General features: G+C 38.9%; 1 protein-coding gene across 2 annotated transcripts in view; it reads right to left on the minus strand.

Annotated features, from left to right (window-relative positions):
• Positions 1-9,177: 9,177 nt before the first annotated feature.
• Positions 9,178-22,904, minus strand: part of slc9a1a (solute carrier family 9 member A1a) — a 31,166-nt gene continuing 17,439 nt past the window's right edge. The window contains exons 6-13 of one of the 2 annotated variants that reach the window (XM_006791710.3): positions 21,995-22,084; positions 19,232-19,302; positions 18,732-18,908; positions 17,790-17,913; positions 17,335-17,436; positions 15,272-15,353; positions 14,927-14,983; positions 9,178-14,430 (exon numbers count right to left, since the gene is read on the minus strand). In XM_006791710.3, the coding sequence (XP_006791773.1) occupies positions 14,141-14,430; positions 14,927-14,983; positions 15,272-15,353; positions 17,335-17,436; positions 17,790-17,913; positions 18,732-18,908; positions 19,232-19,302; positions 21,995-22,084 (993 nt within the window). In that variant the 3' untranslated portion in view covers positions 9,178-14,140. The remainder of the gene's footprint in view (positions 14,431-14,926; positions 14,984-15,271; positions 15,354-17,334; positions 17,437-17,789; positions 17,914-18,731; positions 18,909-19,231; positions 19,303-21,994; positions 22,085-22,904) is intronic. The other variant, XM_006791711.3, reaches the window with a different exon arrangement.

The following is a 22,904-nucleotide window of genomic DNA, read 5'->3' on the forward strand; positions in this document are numbered from 1 at the left end:
AAAGCATCCACACACACATGCACACCAACACACACACACACGCCCACGAGGAAATCCTTGAAAAGCTGAAGAGGATGGATATATCTGCAGCAGATATCAACAGCAATTAAGAAGGACACACACACACCCACAAAACAAGAGAGGGTCAGTGATTACTCAGTGGGCTCTGTGCATGTTGGAAGATACGATTATTATTTTTTTGTTCAAATTTGTTTTCATTGTCCATGAATGAAACCTGAAACCCTCCACCTGATGAGTTATTTTTACTCAACACCTTCCTCAGAATTTATCCTTTATCCACAGGAGGATTTGTTATTGAGTCTTAATTAGGGTCCCAAGTTCATTTGTTTTGACAGCACTTACCCCGGATTTGAAAAGATTTGTTTCAATTGATCACAATTTTTTTTCTATCCAGAGTTTAAAAAAATAATAATAAAATCATGTTAGCTGGTTGCAAAAGATGATTTTAATGAATTTCTGGCGTCCAGCTCTTTGACAGCAGGACTTGACGCATCTTCTTTGACGTTTTGAACCCTTTATTTGAGCCCAGTCCAAATGGATCTATTATCTACTGGATGGATAACAGTCAACTATCCATTCGGATATATTATTTTCTTCAGGATAAGTTATCTGTTATCTGTTATCTGTTCCCTATAAATAACTTTTTTTACGTCTATAACTAGCTCATATTTTTTCTGAAATCTTGCAAAACATGTCACAGTATGTGTAGTAACTAGTTTAAACTATTGTGCAGCAGTGCAGTGTCAGCAGGACAGGTCATCAAAACAGCTGTATGTATTCTCAAAACACCTATACGGATTTTCACGATTGCCTTCTTTTAGTTGGTTAATTTCGCTCTCCAACTTGAAATCTATACCATTTGATGATTGATGACTATCATATATTGTCAGATATTCATATCTGACCACACGGGGCCTATAGATTGCAATACATTTTTGTCCTCATGCTGGTTTTGTTTAGTTTTTTTTCATTCCCTCTAATGTATCTGTGCTGCTGCAAAACCTGACCCTGATTCAGCTTTCTCTAAAGCACTTCTGTACTCTTGTCAGCTCATCCTGTTACTTAGAGAATACAATTTATTACAAATAGCCCAATAATTTTGGTTAAATATGGAATTTTGTGTATTTGCACATAATAATTAAGATCAATGATTTCCAGCTTAGTGAACCAATCTTTTTCATAGCTTTTTTTTGGAGCTTTCAGTGTGTACATCAACAGATCCATGCAGGAGAAGGCATCAGCGCAGTGTGTTTAAAAGCTCAAATAAAAGGCAGTGAGGAGGGTTTAACTTAGATGGATTCTTAGTTGAAGCGAGTTCAAATTTAACGCTTTGACTCGGGTGTGCTTTTGAACAAAGTTTAAAAAGCGTACTTAAATTATGTTCACATAAGCAAATTAAAAGCTGAACTGTAAGCACAGAGTTTTCTCAGCTTTAAATAAGATAGATGGGCGAATGAGTCGACCATTACTGAAGAGCCTGCGCAGCACTATTGGGCTAATGCCGCTGAAAGCAGAAATGAGAAAACAAAGGCCTGATCGGTTTCAATATTGGTCTGAAAATCAATTAAGGACGCCACTTATGACCCACAAAAGGCCTCCAGGGAGGTTGTTTTCATTTTGCTGTCCAAAAGTCGCCTCTGGATATTCGTTAAATCAATGGATTTAATGGTGGCAGTAGGTGTCGCTGATATTCTTGGCATTGCGTGTGACATCTGATGACCTCTGGTGCACCACAGCTCTTCCTGTGGTTTTCCATCTGCTTCTTCCTCTGTTGTTAGATTAATAAGACTAGATCTTTTCAATATTTCCTCCCAAAACTTTTCCCAGTTCATTATTAGAACCTCCCACAGACTCTTTTGTTGTCATTGTCAGATGCATATAGAGCGATGACCTCATTTCAAGGTCATCTGTCGTGCATTTGACCCCATGTTTTCTCTTTTAAGCCATCTTTCACCAGAGCCTAATTGAGTCCGAATGCTGATCCTCTGTAATCTAAAGAACAGAAAAAAGAGAACTGTTGAATTATCCTTTTTAGTTTTTGATCCAGGACCATTTCCTCAGAGAGTAGGTAAATCTATGAAGCGTTTTGTGGCCTTCATCACTGACAAAAGGACAGTTTGTCGTCAAAGGCGGGGGCTTTATGATGGCTCAGCGTTTGTGCATAATGAGGCTTGAATCTTTTTATCACTCTTTGTTAGGCAATGGAATATCTGGAAATCTAACAACAGCTGTGCTGTAAAGTTACGATGCCCAGTTTGTATTATCTATCATTTACTAGTTAAATTATATGTTTTAAGATAAAACGGTTAAAAGGTGGATATGCCGTAGGTAAAATCCCAAGGGAAGTGACTGTCTAGTAAAGAATGATCTTTGCTTTTTAGCACGAGCAAACTATCACCACGTTCAGGTTGAGTCCCAAAAAATAAACCGCCACCTTTTTAAAACAACTTAATAGACACATCAAGTCAGGGTTTCTCAGGAGGCCAGGTTATACATGAATCCAGTCATTGAGCTTGCATGAAGCCGCTCTGGGCAGTGACAGCCTAGTTTATCACTAGGATAGATGGGTGAGGCAATACAGTCCCGCTACTACCAACAGGCAAGGGTGAAACCTGAGCATAGGCATTTTTCAACAACAATAAATGGTTTATACAAGCAAATGGCTCCCACAAAGGCCATTTCTTGTATAGTTTGCATTCCCTCTCACCTCTGAAACCAACTGCTGTTGTCTGGATGGTGTTTTGTTTTTATTTCCAGGTTGAAATGTGTTGGTTTTGTTTTTCTTTGGTGGCTTTTCACTGTTCCTTATGCAGCCCTTGGTGCCGCACAAACACTCCAACAGCATCCACATCAGCTCAGAGCTCAACACACTGATCCTTTATGTACAAATATTATTTAAAAGCCCGGTGAGGGAAATCTGGGGGTTGCACGTGATGTTGTTTGGATGTGGTTAATAGGAATGCCTCCCTTTGCTCGGCTTTGTTATCAGGCTGAATCACTGTTTATCAGTTGGGAAGCCTTTCCCCAAACAGAAGGCATTAGGGAGAAGACGCCGTGATTTCGTGCCCTCTTTTTAGCTCTAAATCGGCTTGGATAACGATGACAGAGATAGAAAGATGTACAGTAAGGAAGTATCTCACGCTCAAAGAAAAGGCTAGTTTAGTCACAGAGAATTGGGATTTTGGAAATAATCACACTGGTTTTGTCACAACGTATGCAGAAAATATGCAGAACCAGCTGGCTGTCTTTAAAGTGTTCCTGCATTCAACCATTCAGTTCTGTCCTAGCCCACCCCTGATGTTTTATTCATCAAACAGGATGCCAATGAAAAAGTCCATCTCTGTTTTCCGCTCATTCCAATACACAAAACAGCAGGCAGAGATGTGTTAGCGCGTGCCAGTGTGTCTGGATTAATAATGTCACCATGTCCGCCTGCTATTTTTTTCTCTGTGCGCTGCTGCAAAGCATTCACTGACACTGGGAATCATGGCCTGACAGGATCCTTGACGTTAAGCCACGAATATCAGAAATCAATTTTGGGGATGGAGTGCCGACCCCTGTGCGTGATGTTAGACTTATACAAGGCCTGAGGAAGCAAAGGGTAGATATGAACCCTGCTGTAAACTTTTCAGAATCATGGGTAAGCAGAAAAGATGCAACTCTGGCACCTCAGTAGCAAAAACTCTGGATCATCTCATTACACACAGAGTTTCTGGAACTGCAGCAGTAGAAGAAGTACTCTAATCATCAATCACTTAGGTACTAGCTGGACCACAGTCAATCACAGTAATATAAGCAAATTAGAACATAATGTTATTCATGAATTTTCAATTTTACTGAAAAGTAGTTACAAAAAATCTTTTTAACGACAATGCCAAATTACAGTTGTTTACTACTTAAAATTAATTGAATGGTTGAATGTTACGCTCGGTTAATTCCAGACTTCTCAGAAAATTCCAGTGTTTGAGTATAAAAACACGAATTCAGCTTATTATTAATAAAACAACATCATTTTTAGTTTTAAATAAAAGATTTCTAAAATTTGCATGTTTTCTTGCTTGCATTTAAATTTGGTAAGATTTGAATTTAGTTTGCTGAAGCGGGTCTAATTTTAACTACATGAGAGAGCTTCTTTATCTGAATCTGCAAATAAATGCTGTGGATGAAAATTATTATATATAATATATATGATGGGAAATCCCAGATTAAGCACAATTTCAATACAGAGCTAAATAAAAAAACAAAACCCAAATCTAATTATGTTCCATCAGCGCTGCATGCACTTTTGCTCACTGTGTGTACAACAGCTATCATGCCGCATCTCATGCCCGTCATAAACTGAGCACAACTCAGTACAACAAATAGAATCAGTGGAACAATAAGCTCAGCGTTATTGCCTTGCTGCAGTTATATTTGTCTGTTCCTTTTATACAGAAAACAAACAGCAAACTGCTGTGTGCATGCGGCCCTCGAGTGACCCTTCTCCGCCACACTCATAATCAAAACATTTCTTGTTGTGTAACAAAATATTTTCAAAGCGCAGCAGCCCAAAAACCAGAACATTCGCTTGCGAGGCTCACATCGGTGCGAGGGTTCAGGGTTTTTACTGCCTAAACACAACAATTAGCCATACATTAGATGTGGTATATGGGCCATGTAAATGAGAGGGAAAGCAATAGCAAACACACCATTAAGCTGATGGAATGGGGCCACACAAAGCCTGACTCCCTCCCCAACACGCCAATTAAACATGTCAGCGTGCTTTCAGCATACAAACCATTCCAGCAGGGAAAGTGAAAAAAGTCGATCAGTGAAGGCGTCGCTTGAGAGGAACTTTAGTAATTTGACGTGCGTATTGCGCCATCTGCTGGTAGGTTCGCATAAAGCATGCAGACTGCACGCTCACGTTTAACAGCGAGACTACCTCTTCCTGTCAGTCATAAAAACGCTCAGGTGTATCCCCTTTGAATGCGCATTTTGATGCGACAGAGGGTCAGGTGAGTCCAATATTAAAAACAAACCAAATCATTCCATGTAAAGAGCATCCACTCCGAGCATTAAAGAGCAATCAGGGGAAAATAAACAGAAGAGCCCTCATGCAAACAAGACCAATTTGACTGGCTCCTCGATGACGGGAACCCAGTTGACAGGCGAATTAGACACAGTGATTTAACTAGAAATAAATAAACACTTGGACAAATCCATCTGAAAAGCTTTCAGGCTTATTTCACACTCCACATGTAAATGTTGCAGCAGCGGGGCGGGCTATTACATATCTGGTATTTGGCAGTTAAGTGTGTGTTTAATCCACTGCTAAAATGACCTGGGAAGTCAGAGCCACAAACAGCGGGTACTTCATTTTGCATTCAGCTTCACTTGAACTATTTTTATTTATCGTTTTTACTGAAAAGTTGCATTTGATGTGAAAGCTGGCAGGCAGAAGATGAGTTAAGATGAGGAAAATGAAATCGTCGTGCTGTCACGCTCAAAAATGAAAAAAACACTCGGACGTAAACAAAACCATATGTGTCCTATCTTTATATTGGTTTATTGGTGCAACACCTTATTGAGACATGTGTAAATATACATGGAAATACAGTATGTATGTCAAAATAAGGGACTGTACTGTTCTCTTGAGCTTGAAAGTGAATATTTGGAATAAATACCTTCATCACAGCCTGAACTCTCTTGGACAGATTGCAATAAGATGTCAGTCTTTTAGTAGTCTTCGCTTCTCAAGGTTTCCTGAAGGACATTCAAAGCTCTTATTTGGATGTTGGCTGCTTTTTGTTGCATTCTCTGTAAATATGATGACACACTGTTTAAGTAATGTTGAGGTTCAGGCTCTGGGGAGGCCAATCCATGACTGATTCCAGTATTCCATTGTGTTTTTTTTATCCCGGGATGCACTGGTAATGTGTTTGGGATCACTGCCGTGCTGAAAAATGAAGCTGCTGACAATCAGACACTTTTCAGATGGTGTTAGATGAAGGATGAAAATCTGATGGTATTTTTCTCTGATCACAATTCCCCCAATTTTAACATTTCAGATCCCCAACACCAAATTCATTGCTCCAGTACTTGGATAGATTTCCCCCCTTAAGAACATGGCTTTCAGTTGCTTTTCATCTGCTGTAGATAAGTTATAGACATGCCACTTGTTCTTTTGACCTCCACTTGTCCAGTTTACTCAAATTTTATCACCAAGCTGAGAAATCCTAAACTTTCAGCTAATAGCTCTTTTGGAATCAGTGCAACAATGCAATTTTATGCCTGTCAAAATGTGTTAACTTTGTCCTTTTTCATAAATTCACCAAAGGAAATGGGGAAAAAAGTATTTTTGTGACCGAATTGATTCTTTTTAAGTTGTGTGGTTTGTGTATCTGGATCAAGGTTCCTTTTATATGCTTGAATAATTTATAATTCAATGTTAAATGGTGCGATTCAACCAAAAAAAATGGTCAGGTACACGTCAGGTTTTACTGTTATGGTGAAATGGTTTTGCTGGAGTAGTTTAGATCGAAAGGGGGTTAAATTAAGTCTGATGCCCTGGCCTTAAATTGTTCACCATTTGGAAACCATACATACTCACCGGTGAAGGTTTAGTTCAGTTGAGCACAAGCAGCTGGAAATGTCTAGTCTAAGTTTGCCCAGTAACAATTGCAACTGGCTCCATTAGCATGGATGTTTAAGCATTTGGTAACCTGGCTCTAAAGCTGGAACTGGAGACACATTTTTTAAAGACTTGTATGAAAGTTTCCTCTTACATCCAAGTGATCAGTTTATTTTTACGCCTTTTACCTACCTCAAGGTCCAGACAATTCCCTGCTATTGCCATTTGCTCCACACACATCATCCTTCGGTTTCTTTTACGTCACTGATTCTTTGGACAGAAGAGCTTAACTCTTGTTTGTTTGTAATATCGGTGATCTGGGAATTCAAGCTTATCTTATTGTTGACTGACCATTAATTCCTCTGGATGAGTTTCAGCTAAATGCCGGCAAATTTAAATACAAAAAGGATTTTTAAGCCAACAAAAGTTCCAGTAATTGGAGTCTCAAATCAGACTCTTCAGATGTAAAATTAACTTGGCAACCAAGCGTCTCTGCTGAAAATTGATAGAATGCGACAAATGCCATCAATTTTAATGGGTGGTTATGATAAACAGAGCATATCCATTCTGCAAGTATTACAGAGTAAATGTGTTTGTCAGGCCAAGCTAGTTAAGAAGCACACGAGTCATTGTGATTTTCCATTCAACAGATATAAAGACGGAATAAACAAACTATCGCTACAGCGTCTGCAGCTTTCTCTCTGGATCTCTCATTCTCTACAAGCAAGCTGCAGCACTGCCAACCCGAGTAATACCCTTACGTTTTAACAAGGCAGACAGTTCATTCCGAGTTTATTAGACTCAGCATCCAATTATAAAATGTCTCCAAGATATATAAATCCAACTCATCCCCTTTAATATTTTACTTTTGGGACAGTGTTTGGTCTGACTGCTGTCTGACTTTATTTTAATTATAAGATGAAGCTCACTCCCCTTCTGGCTAAAAAAGGTTATTGCACGTTCAAACTAGTGTAATGATCCAGCAAGGGAGTTATGTTGATCCCTTTCACACAATTGCTTCAGTAGCCGTTGTATTTTTGTGGCAGTTTTACTCGATTGGAATAACTTCAGCTTATGACTTATCCACTACATTTTAGAAGGATTTTAATCCACTGCACGCATATGTCGTTGCTGATTGAAATTTGCAGGTTAAGGCTTTACAAACCAGATGAATAAGAAAGTGCATTTATGAAATCAAGACTTTAACAGATTCTATTTGTGCATCAGCTCCTCAATAATTATAGTCCAATATAACGGGCAGAAATACAGAAATAAACACTGTATTAGTATTTAAATATATTCGTCAAGTTCTTATTTTTTGTATCGCAGCAGTGCAGAGCAATGATGCAATAATTCTTTTGCTCAGAAAGCAAACAAACATCGGTAGATGACAGCAAATCCACTTTCATGTCTTCTAGTTCAGAGAGCTAAACTTTAAGAAAAGATCAAACAAGCAGAACTTTTTGAGTTACTTATATTTGGTATTGGTTCATGTCAGAGGTCAGAGGAGAATGGCTGGACTGCTTTGAACTCAAAGAACCACACGTGGCAACCAAGGTGTGCAGAAAAGCATCTTTGAATACACAAGACAGCAGCAGCAGACACACCAAGTGTCACTCCTGTTAGGTAACAACAGACATTTGAAGCAACAATTCATATGGGTTCATCAGAAAAACGTTGCCTGATCTAACAAGTTTCAGTGTGTTCTGTGACATTGGGACGGTAGGGTCAGAATGTGGCATAAATGACACGATGCAGGGATCCAACCTACCTTGTACCAACAGTTCAGGCTGGTGTTGGTGATACAAAATCCGGAGTAATGCTGCTGATCATGTTCATCCCTTTATCACCACAGTGTACCCATCTTCTCCACCCAGCAGCAGTGTCAAAGATGCAATCTTCTCAAACTGGTTCCTTGGATTTTAAAATGAGTTCACTGTATCTAACTACCCTTCAGAGTCACCAGATCTCAATGGAGCACCTTTGGGATGGGGCGAAACAGCAGATTCACATCACGGATGTGAAACCGACAAATCTGCAGCAACTGTTTGACAGCATCACGTCAGCATGGCCCAAAATCGCAGAGGAATGTTTGTAGCGGCTTGCTGAAGCTACTATGAAATGAAGAATTAAGAAAGTTTAACCCTGGTATTAGGCAAGGTGTGCTTACCAAAGTGTAAAAAGCCATACAGGCTGGGGCGACTGTGGCTCAGGGGAAGCGCATCTGTAACCGGAAGGTCGCTGGTTCAATCCCTGGGCTCTCTGTCCTGGTCGCTGTGTCCTTGGGCAAGACACTTTACCCTACCGCCTACTGGTGTTGGCCAGAGGGGCCGATGGCGCGATATGGCAGCCTCGCTTCTGTCAGTCTGCCCCAGGGCATCTGTGGCTACAACTGTAGCTTGCCTCCACCAGTGTGTGAATGAATAGTGGCATTGTAAAGCGCTTTGGGTGCCTTGAAAAGCGCTATATAAATCCAATCCATTATTATACAGGAGGAGAGGAAACAAAACAACTCTTTAAATGATGAGTCAGACCCAGGGGAGTCATAAAGTAAACCTTTAATCTCAGATATACTTTCAGATGTGGTTTTATTACCAGTTGTTAGTTTTACAGGTCATTACAATGGAATGCTGAAAGCTATAGATTATTTAACAAGAAAGTGCACACATGACATCCTTAAGATTCAGATTTGTACATCATATAATAAAATCTGCTATTCTATATTTTTCTATATTATCATTCATATGTATATAAAATTTAAAATAACCTTTAATCAACGCAAAAATTCCATTTGAAAACATCAAAATAAACAAATGAATTAAAAGGGAACTATAATCCACCGTTTCCAGCTTCTCTGCTTCACGACTAAGAACATCAAACCCATGCCTAATAAGGCCCTTCAAAAAGTACATTCCTTTATCCTGTGACGTTTCGGCTGACAATCGCACACAGCGTGTACAATCCATCGCTATCATTATTGCTCCGTCTGTAACGTTTGTGTTAAAAGATAAAGGTACCGCTTGACTAAAGTGCTCAGCATTAAATAGTGACACACGACAGAGCCTAGTAAACACGAATGAAGACGAAAACAGTCTTTGGATGGCGATGTAATGCCACTGGATGTCATTACAGTGCTGACAGGAACATGTGTGTCATTCTCAGATTACGGCCTTTAATAATCATTAGCCTCATACTGCCCAGCTGGTGAAATGTTAGGAGTACTTCGACGGCCAGTGTTTTAGCATGTCTTAGCCCATGTAGTCATAACCAAATTAGTGCTTACATTTATTGTGCTGCCCCTTCTTGTCAAATCTTCATTAATATCCATCAATACTAACATAAGACCCAACATATATGTTGAATGGGAGGAATCTCCACTATATTAGTGCATTTCAAAAATCTATCAGATGCAGATGCTGATGCTGACGTGACCTTTGGAGTGACTGAGCTGAAGATTTCACAGAGATTTTAGATATTGTAGTCAATGAACAGAAAACAATAGCTGCCTGGAGATCAAGGAAAACACAAAACTATTCAGGGGAAAAAAGCATGCAAAAGTTACTTTAGGTTAATTTGGTTGATTGTTGGTTTGTTGGTTGGAACACCGAGTGAGTGATAAAGCTTTACTTATACTTTGAAGCAAGTCAGTCCATTCCTACTCCGTAAAGCTTGAACTCCACCTTTCAAAGCACAGATGACAAATGCTTCTAAGCTCCTGGTAAGCGTAAACAGAAGATGGATTTAACCCACAGTAGAGCCTTCTGAAAAGCACATGGAGTGACGCAGTGAACAACATCAGATACAATACTTACAATAAAAACTTTCACACTGGAATAAGCTCATAAAAACAACGCTTTAAAACATAGGTGTCAAACTCTGGCCCGCGGGCCAAATTTGGCCCGCAGCCTAATTACATTTGGCCCGCGAAGCCATACCAAATTACTATTAGAGCTGGCCTACTGGTATTATACAGCTAATATATATATTGTTTAGTATTAAGCTTTGCTTGTTCCATATTCAGTTTTTCAGCAAAACTTGTTTGAGTCCATAAGAAAAGATTCATACTTATATCTGGAGGAATAAATATATTTCAATAAATATTAATGGTAGCCCGCGACTTTGTTCCAGTTTTGAATTTTGGCCCACTGTGTATTTGAGTTTGACACCCCTGCTTTAAAAGAAATGAAAGAACAAATAAAGCACATGGTGTGTTTCAGTGAACACAGAAATATGACAAGAAAACAAAAAGATGAAATCAACAGCGGCGAGCCAACGCCGTTGATTCCGTAAATTCAACACCACAACTTAAATCTAGAAGGACACTCGGACAAAACATCCTCTGCAAAGAACAAAGATGGATTACACAACAACGATCCCGATCCTCACCAAACTTTTACAAACACTTATATTTTGCACACACTCCACCTCTTTGCATGAAGTGTGATGAAGTTTCACTTGGTAGTTTCTGCATAAACTTGCTGACAAGAACAAATGGCACCAATCCCAAACATCCGGCTCTGCTCTCGCACCGATTTACCGATGATCGATTTATCAGTGCAGAAAAACATTCAGTGAGCAAGAAGCGAAAATGTGAAGAATATATGAAGAAAACAGGCAGTTTAACTTTAAAAGGCTTTTGTTTTTTTGTTTGTGCAACAAGCAAAACAAAGGCAAGAGTGATCATTACATGACGTTTTATAATATATATGGTTACAATAAAATAGGTTCTTCTATAGGCTGTATGGCTTCTGTTTAAAGTTTTCTGCACCAAACATTACCCTCCATGGAGTGTGATAACGTTTGCCCAAAATATCCATTTGGTATGAAAAATAAAGGTTTCTCTCTTTTTTCTTTGTTTTCTTCCTTTTTTGGAGAAATTCAACTCTTTGGAATAACATAACAATACAATATAATAAATAACGATGTGGCGTCTTGTTATAGGAACTGCTTTAATCTAAATGTGCCTCCTTTGGCTTCCCTCTGCTTGATCACATGCACAGGTATTGTGAGCGTGTTGTAATTGGACAGAATTTGAACACTGGTACCTGCTTTGCATCTAAACAGTTAAACATACTAATAAGTAGGAGTCCTTTTAGAAATGTATTACTTGTTGCAACTTTCCTAAAATCTAATAGTCAGACTCTGCAAAGCAGTAAAGGGTTAAGAGCAAAGTGCCTTTAAGTTGCTAAAACATAGATCACCTGGGACGATGATAAAGAGATGTAGAGAAACGACTCTCAAGATTTCAGCAATTTCAGTTCAACACCAATTTAGACGGCCATAAAAGCTGCGTGTAAATGTTATAGCCTTTAAGGGAACTTTAAAGAGAGGAAGTTGGAGGGTTGTTCTGCAAGTCAGGTTCTGGTACAATTCTTTGGTCTTTGACCACATCCTTGTTGACATTTTCACCACATATCTCCCGATAGTCTAACAGACATGCTGACATTTCAGAGCAAAGGGAAATTCAATTTAGTCAGGAAACAGGGAAGTGAGATGTTTAAAGGTCTGTGAGCTGTAACTGATTTTAGACAACCAAACTCAACTGCAATGGTGTAGCTATGCTGAGATTTACTCCCTTTCAAGTGCATTAAGATGAGTGCATGTGATCCTACAACCCCTGCTACAGTAACCACGTCTAAAATTTGCAGATGATCGGAGGAGGAGCTAAAGACAGTCAGGCGCTTCTATTCTTTCCTCGGGTGTAACGTGAGGTTTGTGGTTTAAGAACCTTGAAAAGGGTTCAGTTGTTAATTACACCAAGAAAACAACCTAGAATAGTGATACACTCACTTAGTTAATTCACTTTTTTCCAATGCCGAATTCATCACTCGATTCAAGCGATGTGATTTTAAACCCGTGAGTTGTTCTTTCACCCGCGTCTAATAACTCTGTGGCATCGGCCACTGTCCTTTTATTGAATTTAACCAGACAAGCAGGAATCAGCAATTTATCGCATCAGTAACTTAAATAACTAATGTTATATATTCCAAATCACTGAGTAGCTCTGTAAAAAGATGTGGATGGATTTTACAAACACACTGTTCAACCATAAAGAATATCAAAGAAACACTAGACTCAGTTTTCATGCCTGCAGGTAATGTTTCAGTCTTGCTTAGATGTGCAAAAAAACTCTAGTCAAGCGGAAAGACTGTCTTAATGCCAGGGGTAGATTTTAACTTTGCCTTTAGCAATGATGTGGATAAGCCATAATTTATGAGTGGTATTCATTAATATAGCATTTATGTTTAGTCTGAATTTGTTACAGAGCTGCATAGAGTTTGATTTGTTTTTGCCATGACATGCCTGCAGTCATAGCGTTTTAAAGAAGGTTAGGAGGCATGGACTGATTTCTGCACAAACTAACCCTCAATTCTCAAGTCTTGTTATACCCTCAACAATAATGCGAGGCAAAAATGCTTCTCAATGAGGCCAGTTACAAAAAAAAAAAAAAGGTTAAAAGGTCTTTAAAATACATATGGAGGTCTAAAATATGAGGAGTGTGAAAGCTGATGGGCAGTATATTAATAACATCTACTTTGACAACTCTACTGATGCTTGAGTGAGTTTTAAAGGGTCTTATTAACTAAAAATAAAACATACATATAAGGATATGACAATATGTGATTTAACTTGGGTGGAGAATTAATATGTATACTGGCAGATCAAAACATCTGCACTGCTTTACGGCCTAAGAAATTTGTAAAACTCTTCGGGTATGTAGGTGTTGTAGACCCCATAAAGTAGCTCAACAGACAGGAAAACAACCGTGGTGTACACTGTGACTAAAAAACATCCAGCTTTCAACCCATAACCTACAAACAGATGTTTGCGTCCCTGAAATTAAAATATGTCATAAAAAACAGATACGATTTTTAAAAATGCACCAAGTGAAAAGGTTTGACATCAAATAAGGCCTAGAAATTTCTAAAAAGCTACAATCTAAACGATTGGGTGCCCAGGAACTTTAAGTGACAGAATGACAGCGAGAAACTCGAGTGCAATAAAAGTCAAAACTAGGCTGAAGTTGTTTTTGTGGCTTACCCAGCAAGTGAGAACGTGGTTTTTGAAGACAGAAGCTGTAAAAACATAACCAAACATAAAACTAACAACCACGCTATCATCAAGACAAAAAAAAAAACCGTCTGACGCTAAAGTAAAAACAAGATCGTCTGAAACTGGAACAGTCCAAACCTTTGGTAATGCATAGTTCTTTCCTGAATGTCTCAGACTTTCATCAAAACCCTCCACCATCTCCAGCTGTCGCTCTACCACTGCTACCTAATAAAATAAAGAGCAATGAGAATCACAAACTAATGACTCTTCCCCCTGCCGTTCTCAGGAACTCTCCTTTTGCTTTTTGTTTCCCGTTCATACAGCATTTGCAGTTTTGGCTTGTTGGTTTCTGAACCAAAGACATAATTTAGAGCAGAGCGGTGAAGCAGCCCTCTTCCCTCTAACTAGTAAAGGAGGGCTGCAGCCTGACCGTTCTATAACTGGCCTGTCGTCTCAGGGGAGGAAGGCCCCATCCTCATCTTCGTCTGCACTGGGACCAGGGTCGCTCAGACACCTCATTAATTTCTGCGGATCTTTTGCTTCATCCTCTTCACTCGGCTTTTTAGCTTCCCGTGGCCTCGACGGGGGCTTCATCATCAGGCCCTGCTCCTCCTCCTCCTGCTGGTTAGCCTGTCCGAACTCATCCAACAGATTAACTGAGTCTGGAGACTGAGGAGAGGCCAGGTCTACCTGGATCATGGGCACCTTGTTCGATGCAGGCTTAATGCTGTAGGCTTGCGGGTCTATAAGCAGGACACAGGTAGAATATGAGGGATTTCAACTTTTTTCACCAGCCTTTAAAATGGATATAATATCACACAATCATTCCTTCAGCATGCATGAACAAGTACCAGTGGATGTACAAGTAGATGAACAATTAAGGGCAACAGAATCACTGCACAAAACTACACAACAACAGGCTTTAGGACCGTTCCCATTATTTCTAGTGTAACAAAAAATAGGGTAAAGTTAGTCATGATCTATTAAAGGTGCAGCACATGCCAACTTTCAGTTAAAGTGAAGAACACAAACTGAAGCTCCTCACATGTAACATGCTCAACTCCAATATGCTTGGCTACAATAAATCACCTGCACGTGGCTTTTATCAGTTTAGTAATGAGTCACATCATTAGTAATGATTACTGAGTGCTTACAAGCAGGGTAACTGACACATGCGTGTTAGAATTGCTCATGTGATAGCACGGCTTACGATTAATCTTCTCTACGCTTACAACATACCTGAACACATTTTGTTTCCTTTTTGCACCTGATCAGGTTTGAAATCAGTATGTTTGCCTAAAATAAAACCACAGATTGTTTTACATGCTGACCGGCACATGCAAACACATTTCCATTAGTGGGGAAATATCTGTTGCAGCTGGGAACGGTAATAGTGTTTCTATGGTCTTTATTGCTCTGCAAATGGTATCGTGTGACCCTAATGAAATACAATCTCTGAATCTTCTGTGTCCCATTATAGACATTTTCTTACATTATTTCAGGAGGTACCTGAAAGTAAGATGGTTGAGACTACTGAGTGTTTTCATTTGGCTGGAGCTAAGAATGATTCAGACATGCATTTACCTGAGGCCAGTCTGGCTCTGCACATGGTCGGGGAATCAGGGGGAGGGGCAGGGACCGTCAGGTAGGTATTCATCTCCTTTAACTAGGAAGAAAAACAGAGATATTGTTGGTGTGGGATGGTTTAGCCTTCTCCATGTAATCAAGCAAAACGTATAATACAGTATTGTACAAGAGTCAAAAACTGGCCATAGAAAAGGGGTGCAACACTTATTGAAACATGCATGAAAATACAGTTTATAAAGACAAAAATAGAGTTTGTACAATTCTAACAAGCCTGAAAGTGAATATTTGCTATGACCACCTTTCTTCTTTACCACTGACTGAAGCCTCTTAAGAAAGCTTTCTTGTAATTTCTTTAGTAAGTTTTCAGTTCTCCAGGTTTCTTGTAGGACATTCAAATCTCTTCTTTGCATGTTGGCTGGATTTTTTGGCTGTTGTCTTTAAAGGTGATCCCACACTGCTTCACTAATATTAATATTTGGGCTGTGGGAAGGCCAATCCATCAATGACAGTGTGCCACTGTGTATTTTTCTCTCCAGGAATGCTTTTACTGCAATGGCAGTGAGTTTGGAATCATTGTCATTCTTAAAAATGAAGCTCTTGCTAATCAGAGGCCTTGTATATGATATTGCATGCTGGATCAAAATCTGATGGTACTTTTCATTCATAATTCCATCAATTTTGCCCAACACAACCGCCTGAAACTTAGCCCCAAACCATGACAAAGCCTCCATTGTGCTTTACAGATGGCTGTCGACACTATTGTCACTGCTACTCCATACATACCGACAACGATTTGATCAAAAAATTTTCTAATATAAATTCATCACTCCAGAACACCTGTTGCCAATGACATTCAGCCCAGTCGTGTAATTTGTCCTACCTCAGCCTTTTCTCCCTACTATCTTTCCTCTTGACAGCCCCTCTTTCCTCTGAGACCATTTCTGATGAAGCTTTAGCAAACAGTAGATAGATTAACTGAAGGGCCAGATGTATCTCTTAGGTTCTTTCTCAGGTCTTTGCTGAATTCTTTCCTATTTATTAAGGACATGACTTTCAGATATTGATTCACCCCGTCTGTCAAATTGTATTAAATTTTCCATTTGTCACAGATTCAACTAAATAAAAAAGGAAAAAATTATGCGTTTTTGTGACAGGCTGTTAGTGCCTTTAATGCATAAAAATACAATTTAAAACTGGTTATTTGCTAAGTTGTCTGGTATGTGCAGACACAACACTGGTTCATCCCTCGAGTTAGGTGCTTTTTTTATGCTTCATCCCTCAGTGTTAAGCAGCTTACAACACAAAAATAACAAAACAAAAAAACTCAACACTGCTCTGAAAATAGTGAGGTAAAACAAAATGGGTGGAAAAGCAAACAATCTTCAAAGACAAACTTTGTAAGACCTTTAGAAAGGCTGGAGAACTATTGTTCAAGATCACTTTGGGGGGGAAAAAACTACAATAAAGCCTGAAACGTGGGTGACTTGAGACTTTTGCACAGTTCTATATCTAAACATTCAAAATCAGTAATGTACAAAACTCAGATAGCAAGAAATCCAGTTTCTGTCTCATGTAATTGGTTGGAAAATACAGCAACCAAACTGAACCAGCTCAGAGATAAAGACATCATTAATCAATGTTATACAGAAACTTTATTAAAATTATGTGTCGCTTCATTAAACTCTGCAGACATCATCTTGAGCCTACAGTAACTTCTAGCACATTCAATTTAGCCTAAACAGAAGTCTATTTTTATTATCTAATTACAGGCTGGCTAAAATGAAAATAATCACAGAGCCACTCAACTGTGAGAATCAATCAGCTCCTATTTGTGACAGGAAAATTAATTTAAGAGAATGAGGGTGGACTCTAATTAAAACTCAAATCATAGTTTTGGTTGAATCATTATACTGTTGGCTACCCAGTAAAAAAAAAGGTAGAAAAACTGCTCCTTTGTTTCTATGAAATATACTTTGAGTGAGGACGTTTTCTTCAATTCAGATTTATTTATTCTGGCAAATGTTTTTCGAAAACATTCGACTTCTAAAACGGAAACTTACCTTCTTCTCTATCTGAAACATCTTTTGCTTCTTTAGGAATAAATCGCTGAGTCCATCCTCGTAAGGATCGGCCACCAGTGTGTGTCTGTTATACGAGCGCAGCTGAGAAAGACAGACACATGAACACACGTTAAAGAGATTGCAGTCCTGCAAACATCACTGCACATTTAGGCAGGTTATGATCAGAACTAATAAAATTCTTTACCAAACTAAATAAATTAATTTTGTGTCCTTTAACAAAAAAAAAATGTGCAGAACTAATTATTTTAACTCCAAGTCTATCTCAAAAATCAATAAATATGTTATAAACTAATGGGAGGGAGATCCCCTGTGAGCACCAATCAATACTTATTATGGAATGCTTAACTCCCATTGAGACAAAGCCAATTTTACATCCAGATGAGAAACAAGCATATCAATAAAGAGTCTAACTATTCATTTGTAAGCAAAGTTACCCTCTGTCGTGTCCTCTGAAGGTTGGTCCTCAGGATTTTCCGGATTTCCTCCTCTTTGTTTTTAGACAGCTGTGGAATAGCTCGCTCTGGTGCAGGCTTGGTAGGAGGCCTGGGCTGAATGTTCCTGACAATGACACAGGGGGGAAAAATACAAAAATAACAGAGTGTTTGTATAGCACAACAGTTACACAACTTAAACGTGTATAAACACATTGATGACGCTTAAAGATTAGACACATTTGATGAAGCACAGCTACTTATCTTTCTGCACAACATAACACAAAGGATTTTCCTTTGTGTTCATACTACTGTTTCCTACTGTGCACACACCATTTCACAATTGGTGAAGATCGACTCACTTACACTAGAAATTAAGACTAGTCAAGGATTCCTTTAGTGATTTATCATTGATTGCTTATCCTTCTTGGATAATACAACTATCCAAGAAGACCTTTACAGTTACCAAACACTCCTTGTTACTTGGTAGAAGAAAAACAAGAGAGAAGGTGTTGTTTATACAAAAGTATTAGCAAAGAATCTGTAATGCATCAGTGGCCATTTAAGCATGAGCCATTTGCCTGTCATCAGTCTCCCCAACTTCAAAGCTATGCCCTAACCCAAAAGATAGTAAAAATAGGCTAAAATGTCTTTAAAAAATGTATAATTATGTACGAACACACACACAAAGAATGAGCATATATATGGTCATATGTTCATTTGTGTCTCATGTTTATGATATCAGTGAAATTTAAGCCTGTCAACTTTTTTCTGTGGTTATGTATTACACCACCATATCAGGCCTTAATGTCACTACTGTTGTACAATTTAGTGAGTAGATGAATTGCGTTCACCTAAATGTTCCCAACACTGTAAAAAACAAACAAACAAACAAAAAACATTACGATAAAAATGACTTTGAGCACGATGCTGTTTAGCACTCACTGCATGGAAACAGTGGAAGGCACAGCAGAAGGCATCTTGATTCCCCCTCCACTCTCCACCAGCTGAATGGCCTGTTTCATCTCCATCTTGTGGTAGAAGGCAATGAGCTGCGGCTCCTTGGAGCGTTCGCCGGCAATCAGGCACTTCTTCACATACTTCTTGTTGAAGCGGTTGAGTCTGAGAGGACGAAGGGAGCGAAAAATTAAGACGGAGACAAAGAGTGAAATACATGAATTAATTACTGGCAACAACATTTCTGCATTTATTGACATAAATAAATATGTTGTAATTAGATGAAGAAGAGGCCAAGTTCAACAATTTCAATTTTGACAATTAACAAGTTTAAAAAAAAAGAAAAAGAAAAAAAAAGAGCAACTACTAAATATTTCAAACTAGTCGATACATACAAGTAATTTGTAATAAGTATTGTTACAGTTAGCTATATTTGAGTTATAAAATTAATAATGTTATGTCAGATTGATTCTCTTTAAAATCCATACTTGTCCTTCCAGTGGTGATGTCCATAGTGTCCACAGATATCCTCGATGCCAGTGAGTAAGTGGTCAAGGAACTGGGGATGGGAAAAAGCCACAATAGTTGTTGAAGAGCCTTAAAATTGTACTCCAGAATGAATCAGACTTTCTGGACTCTACTGACCCAGGTCCTCTCTGGGGAGAAGTCTCATATATAGTAAAACAGGCTCAGAGTGGTGCAAAGATGCAAAAAGCAACCCTCCATCTATTATAAATTACATCCAAAGAAACAATTACATTTACTGGATTTAGAGCAAATTTCTTTTATGTAAGTCACAATTGCAAGTTTCTATATTTTGCATCCCTCTATCTACAGCATAGGTGTCAAACTCCGCAGCCTAATTACATTTGGCCCGCGAAGCCATACCAAATGTATGGCTTCAGCTACTATCAGAGCTGGCCTACTGGTATTATACAGCTAATATATATATTGTTTAGTATTAAGCTTTGCTTGTTCCATATTCAGTTTTTCAGCAAAACTTGTTTGAGTCCATAAGAAAAGATAAATTTTTATATCTAGAGGAAGATTTTTTTTTCAATAAATATTAACGTTAGCCCACGACCTTGTTCCAGGTTTGAATTTTGGCCCACTGTGTGTTTGAGTTTGACACCCCTGATCTACAGCATACCACTTGAATGTGAAAGTATTTGTCGTGTAACCATGATTACATTCACTCTTATACTATACTCAATACTCAGCTACATCTTGTAATTCTTGCATTACTGCTGTTACATTTGTTGTAAACACCTTCTGAGATTAGTCCAACATCATCATCATCATCATTATCGTTGTAGTAAACAGCAGCAGACAATTCAGGTTAAAACAGAATCTATGAGATATGACCAGCAGCAGCAGCAGCAGCCAGGTGATTGATTTGACAGAATTTCTTAACAGTGGCACCATGCCTGCTCAGAGAACTGAAGAAACACACCAATGGATTTGTTTCTCAGACCGCAGCTGGCTCGCCAATCAGACCGGTGCTCTGACTAAGCCTGCAGATGACAGTCTGACAGTTGGTGTTGCCATGGGAACAAGTCATTAAGCAGAACTGTGCAATCTACTTCTGCTTTGTCAGGAGTAACTGGTTCACATAAAGACTGCCCTGAACAGTGGGGGTTAAAAGGTCTCATTTTTAAAAGCAGCAGCAATGGAAGCTAAATAATGAAAAGATCAATATATAGGGATCCATTCTGTAATGTTCTTCAGCTACAAAATCCGTAACTGTGGGGTTTCTCCTTAGACCAGCTTACGTCTATTCAACACCTCAATACAGAAACCAGTACACGGTGTCCGATTTAACACCACATTATGTAGTGAATATCTTCAGATAATCTTACCATCTCAAGGTGATATTTTCCTTTTCAGCTCTATAGTTATACAAACGGAATATAATTTACACCGATACCACTGCCAAGCCGAGAAATGTATCCCAGCAGCAATGTACTGGGAAATGAAGAAAAGCAACCAAACACAATGGAGATGGCAGAAAATGGGCTAGTATGCAGATTATTTGCCACAATATAACTCAGTGCGGAGTTTCCTCAAGCATCTGAGTGAATCTAACCTCTGGTGTTTTACAGTGAAGGGCAAGTCGTTAGGACTGCCTGCTTATTTTGCATCAAAAGCTGGTGACTCATAGATGCCTTTGTGCATGTTTGTGTGTCTGCTCATGTGCAGTATAATTTTCTGAGATGGGTTAATGACTTTAACAGTAGGTTAGTGGACCACTGCGGTTAAAATTTCTAGAGTATCAAAAAGTACAGACACCAGACATGCTTTTAGATGTGATGAGTTTGACTTAAATCAGACAGTTAAAAGAAAAAAGGAGAAAAACTGTACGACCAAAGTGTTGGTATTATAGTACAGATCACCAAAAACGAATTTTATGATCCAAGTGTGAATTGACAATCGCTGTGTGTACATCAAACACGCTATACAACTATGCAGTACCACCACACCGTCAGTAGGTGGGAGCAACGACCAAAGTTTGAAAACCTAAACGACCTCATCAGTCGAAAAGCATTTCACATATCCTCCTGAGAACCAGGCTATTCATTTATGTCCTCTCTAATGGGAATTTGTTTTTGGTCTATATCTTTTGACTTATTTGAGCTACCCTACCAAGTCCTGATGTACTAAATAGAGGACATCCTCGGCTTTCTCATGTGTTTGAGGGCCTCTTTTAGCTCCAAAGAGGCAGGAGATCACAAAAAAGTTCAATGGAAAGATTATTTTTTTCCTCAGCTCTCAGGAGGATATTACATAACTACCACTGAAAGGTATGTGTAACACCTTTCTTGCCAAACATATGCTTGTTAGCTTAAGTGGTGATTGCAATTTGCCCATAGGTGTGGCTGCGTGGGTGCCTGGATATCTATTTCTCTGTGTTAGCTCTTATATGGAATGGTGACCTGTCCAGGTTTTACACTGCCTCTCACCCACAGCTGTGATAGGCTCTAGATCCCACTGACCCCAAGTTTGATAAGCAGCTAAGAAAAAGGACTGATTGATGGTTGGGTGGATGTTGCACACATTCCTTCCAATATAACGTGGCTCGAGGTGACTGTTTGGTGTTACATAAATAAAACTGCATTGAACTGAAATTCCACTAGTTCAAATAATTCCAGTATTTGTCAAAATACATCCCAAAAGGTTCTGAGTCATCTGTCTGTGCAACCACTGCAACTGACAGTTGACTGCTGTGAATGGCTGAAGGCAGAGCGCTGTACCTGGGTGTGGATCTCTTCATTAATGGAGCGTTTGGCCTCTTGTTTTTTCTTCACCGCCAGCAGCTCCACCAGGGGTTTGATGGTCATGCCCTTCAAGGAGGATAAGAGGAACAAAACATTATGCAATGTACACACCTCCCTACAGTGGTTAACGTGGTAAAGACAGAAATATATGCATATCTACCCGTCTGTTCAAACAATTAAAACTTATTGTAATGTTTTTCTAACATTTCTGCATCTCTTTGTCAAAGTCATGAAGAAGCTCCACACTTTTTAAATCAGATCAGTCCCGGTTACCGAAATTAGCTGAAGGCTGAGTAGTGTTACAATGCACATTTGTTAGAAAATCCCACAGCACATAATATTTCGCAATGTACAGGAAGTCCCAGATTTCAACAAAATCATGCAAAACTAGTTTGTTACATAGTAAATGTAAAAATGGAGCTAAAAATTTGCATAACACAAACAAGTCTTCTGTACGGGTCTCCCTTCATCCTCCCTATCTTATAATAAAGCCTAATAATGTTTGTTTTCATGTTTGTAAATGTATCTGCTTTTTAAACTGCAAACATTGAGAAATAACTCGGACAAAAAACAGAAACAAACATCAGCATCTTTCATTCTCTTAATTAACTTTCACTTAGTTATACTGGAAATGTTCTTATGTTATTATATGGCATGATTGCACCGCTCTGCACCTCGGCAGCTTGAATGTATCATTCTGCTTATTAAACAGATTAAGACAACCATCTGGTTAATGGTAATGGCATAAACTGGATGATAGAGGATTCCTGCTGTTTAATAATACAGGCATGTATGCACAGGAGCCTTTGCCTTTATCACCTCATGTTTACTCCATACTTATATAAGGACTAATATACAAGAACTTTCAAAGATGACACTCGTTTCT

This window comes from Neolamprologus brichardi, chromosome 11 (assembly GCF_056152115.1).
Source record: "Neolamprologus brichardi isolate AB-2024 chromosome 11, ASM5615211v1, whole genome shotgun sequence".
Classification (NCBI taxonomy): domain Eukaryota; kingdom Metazoa; phylum Chordata; class Actinopteri; order Cichliformes; family Cichlidae; genus Neolamprologus; species Neolamprologus brichardi.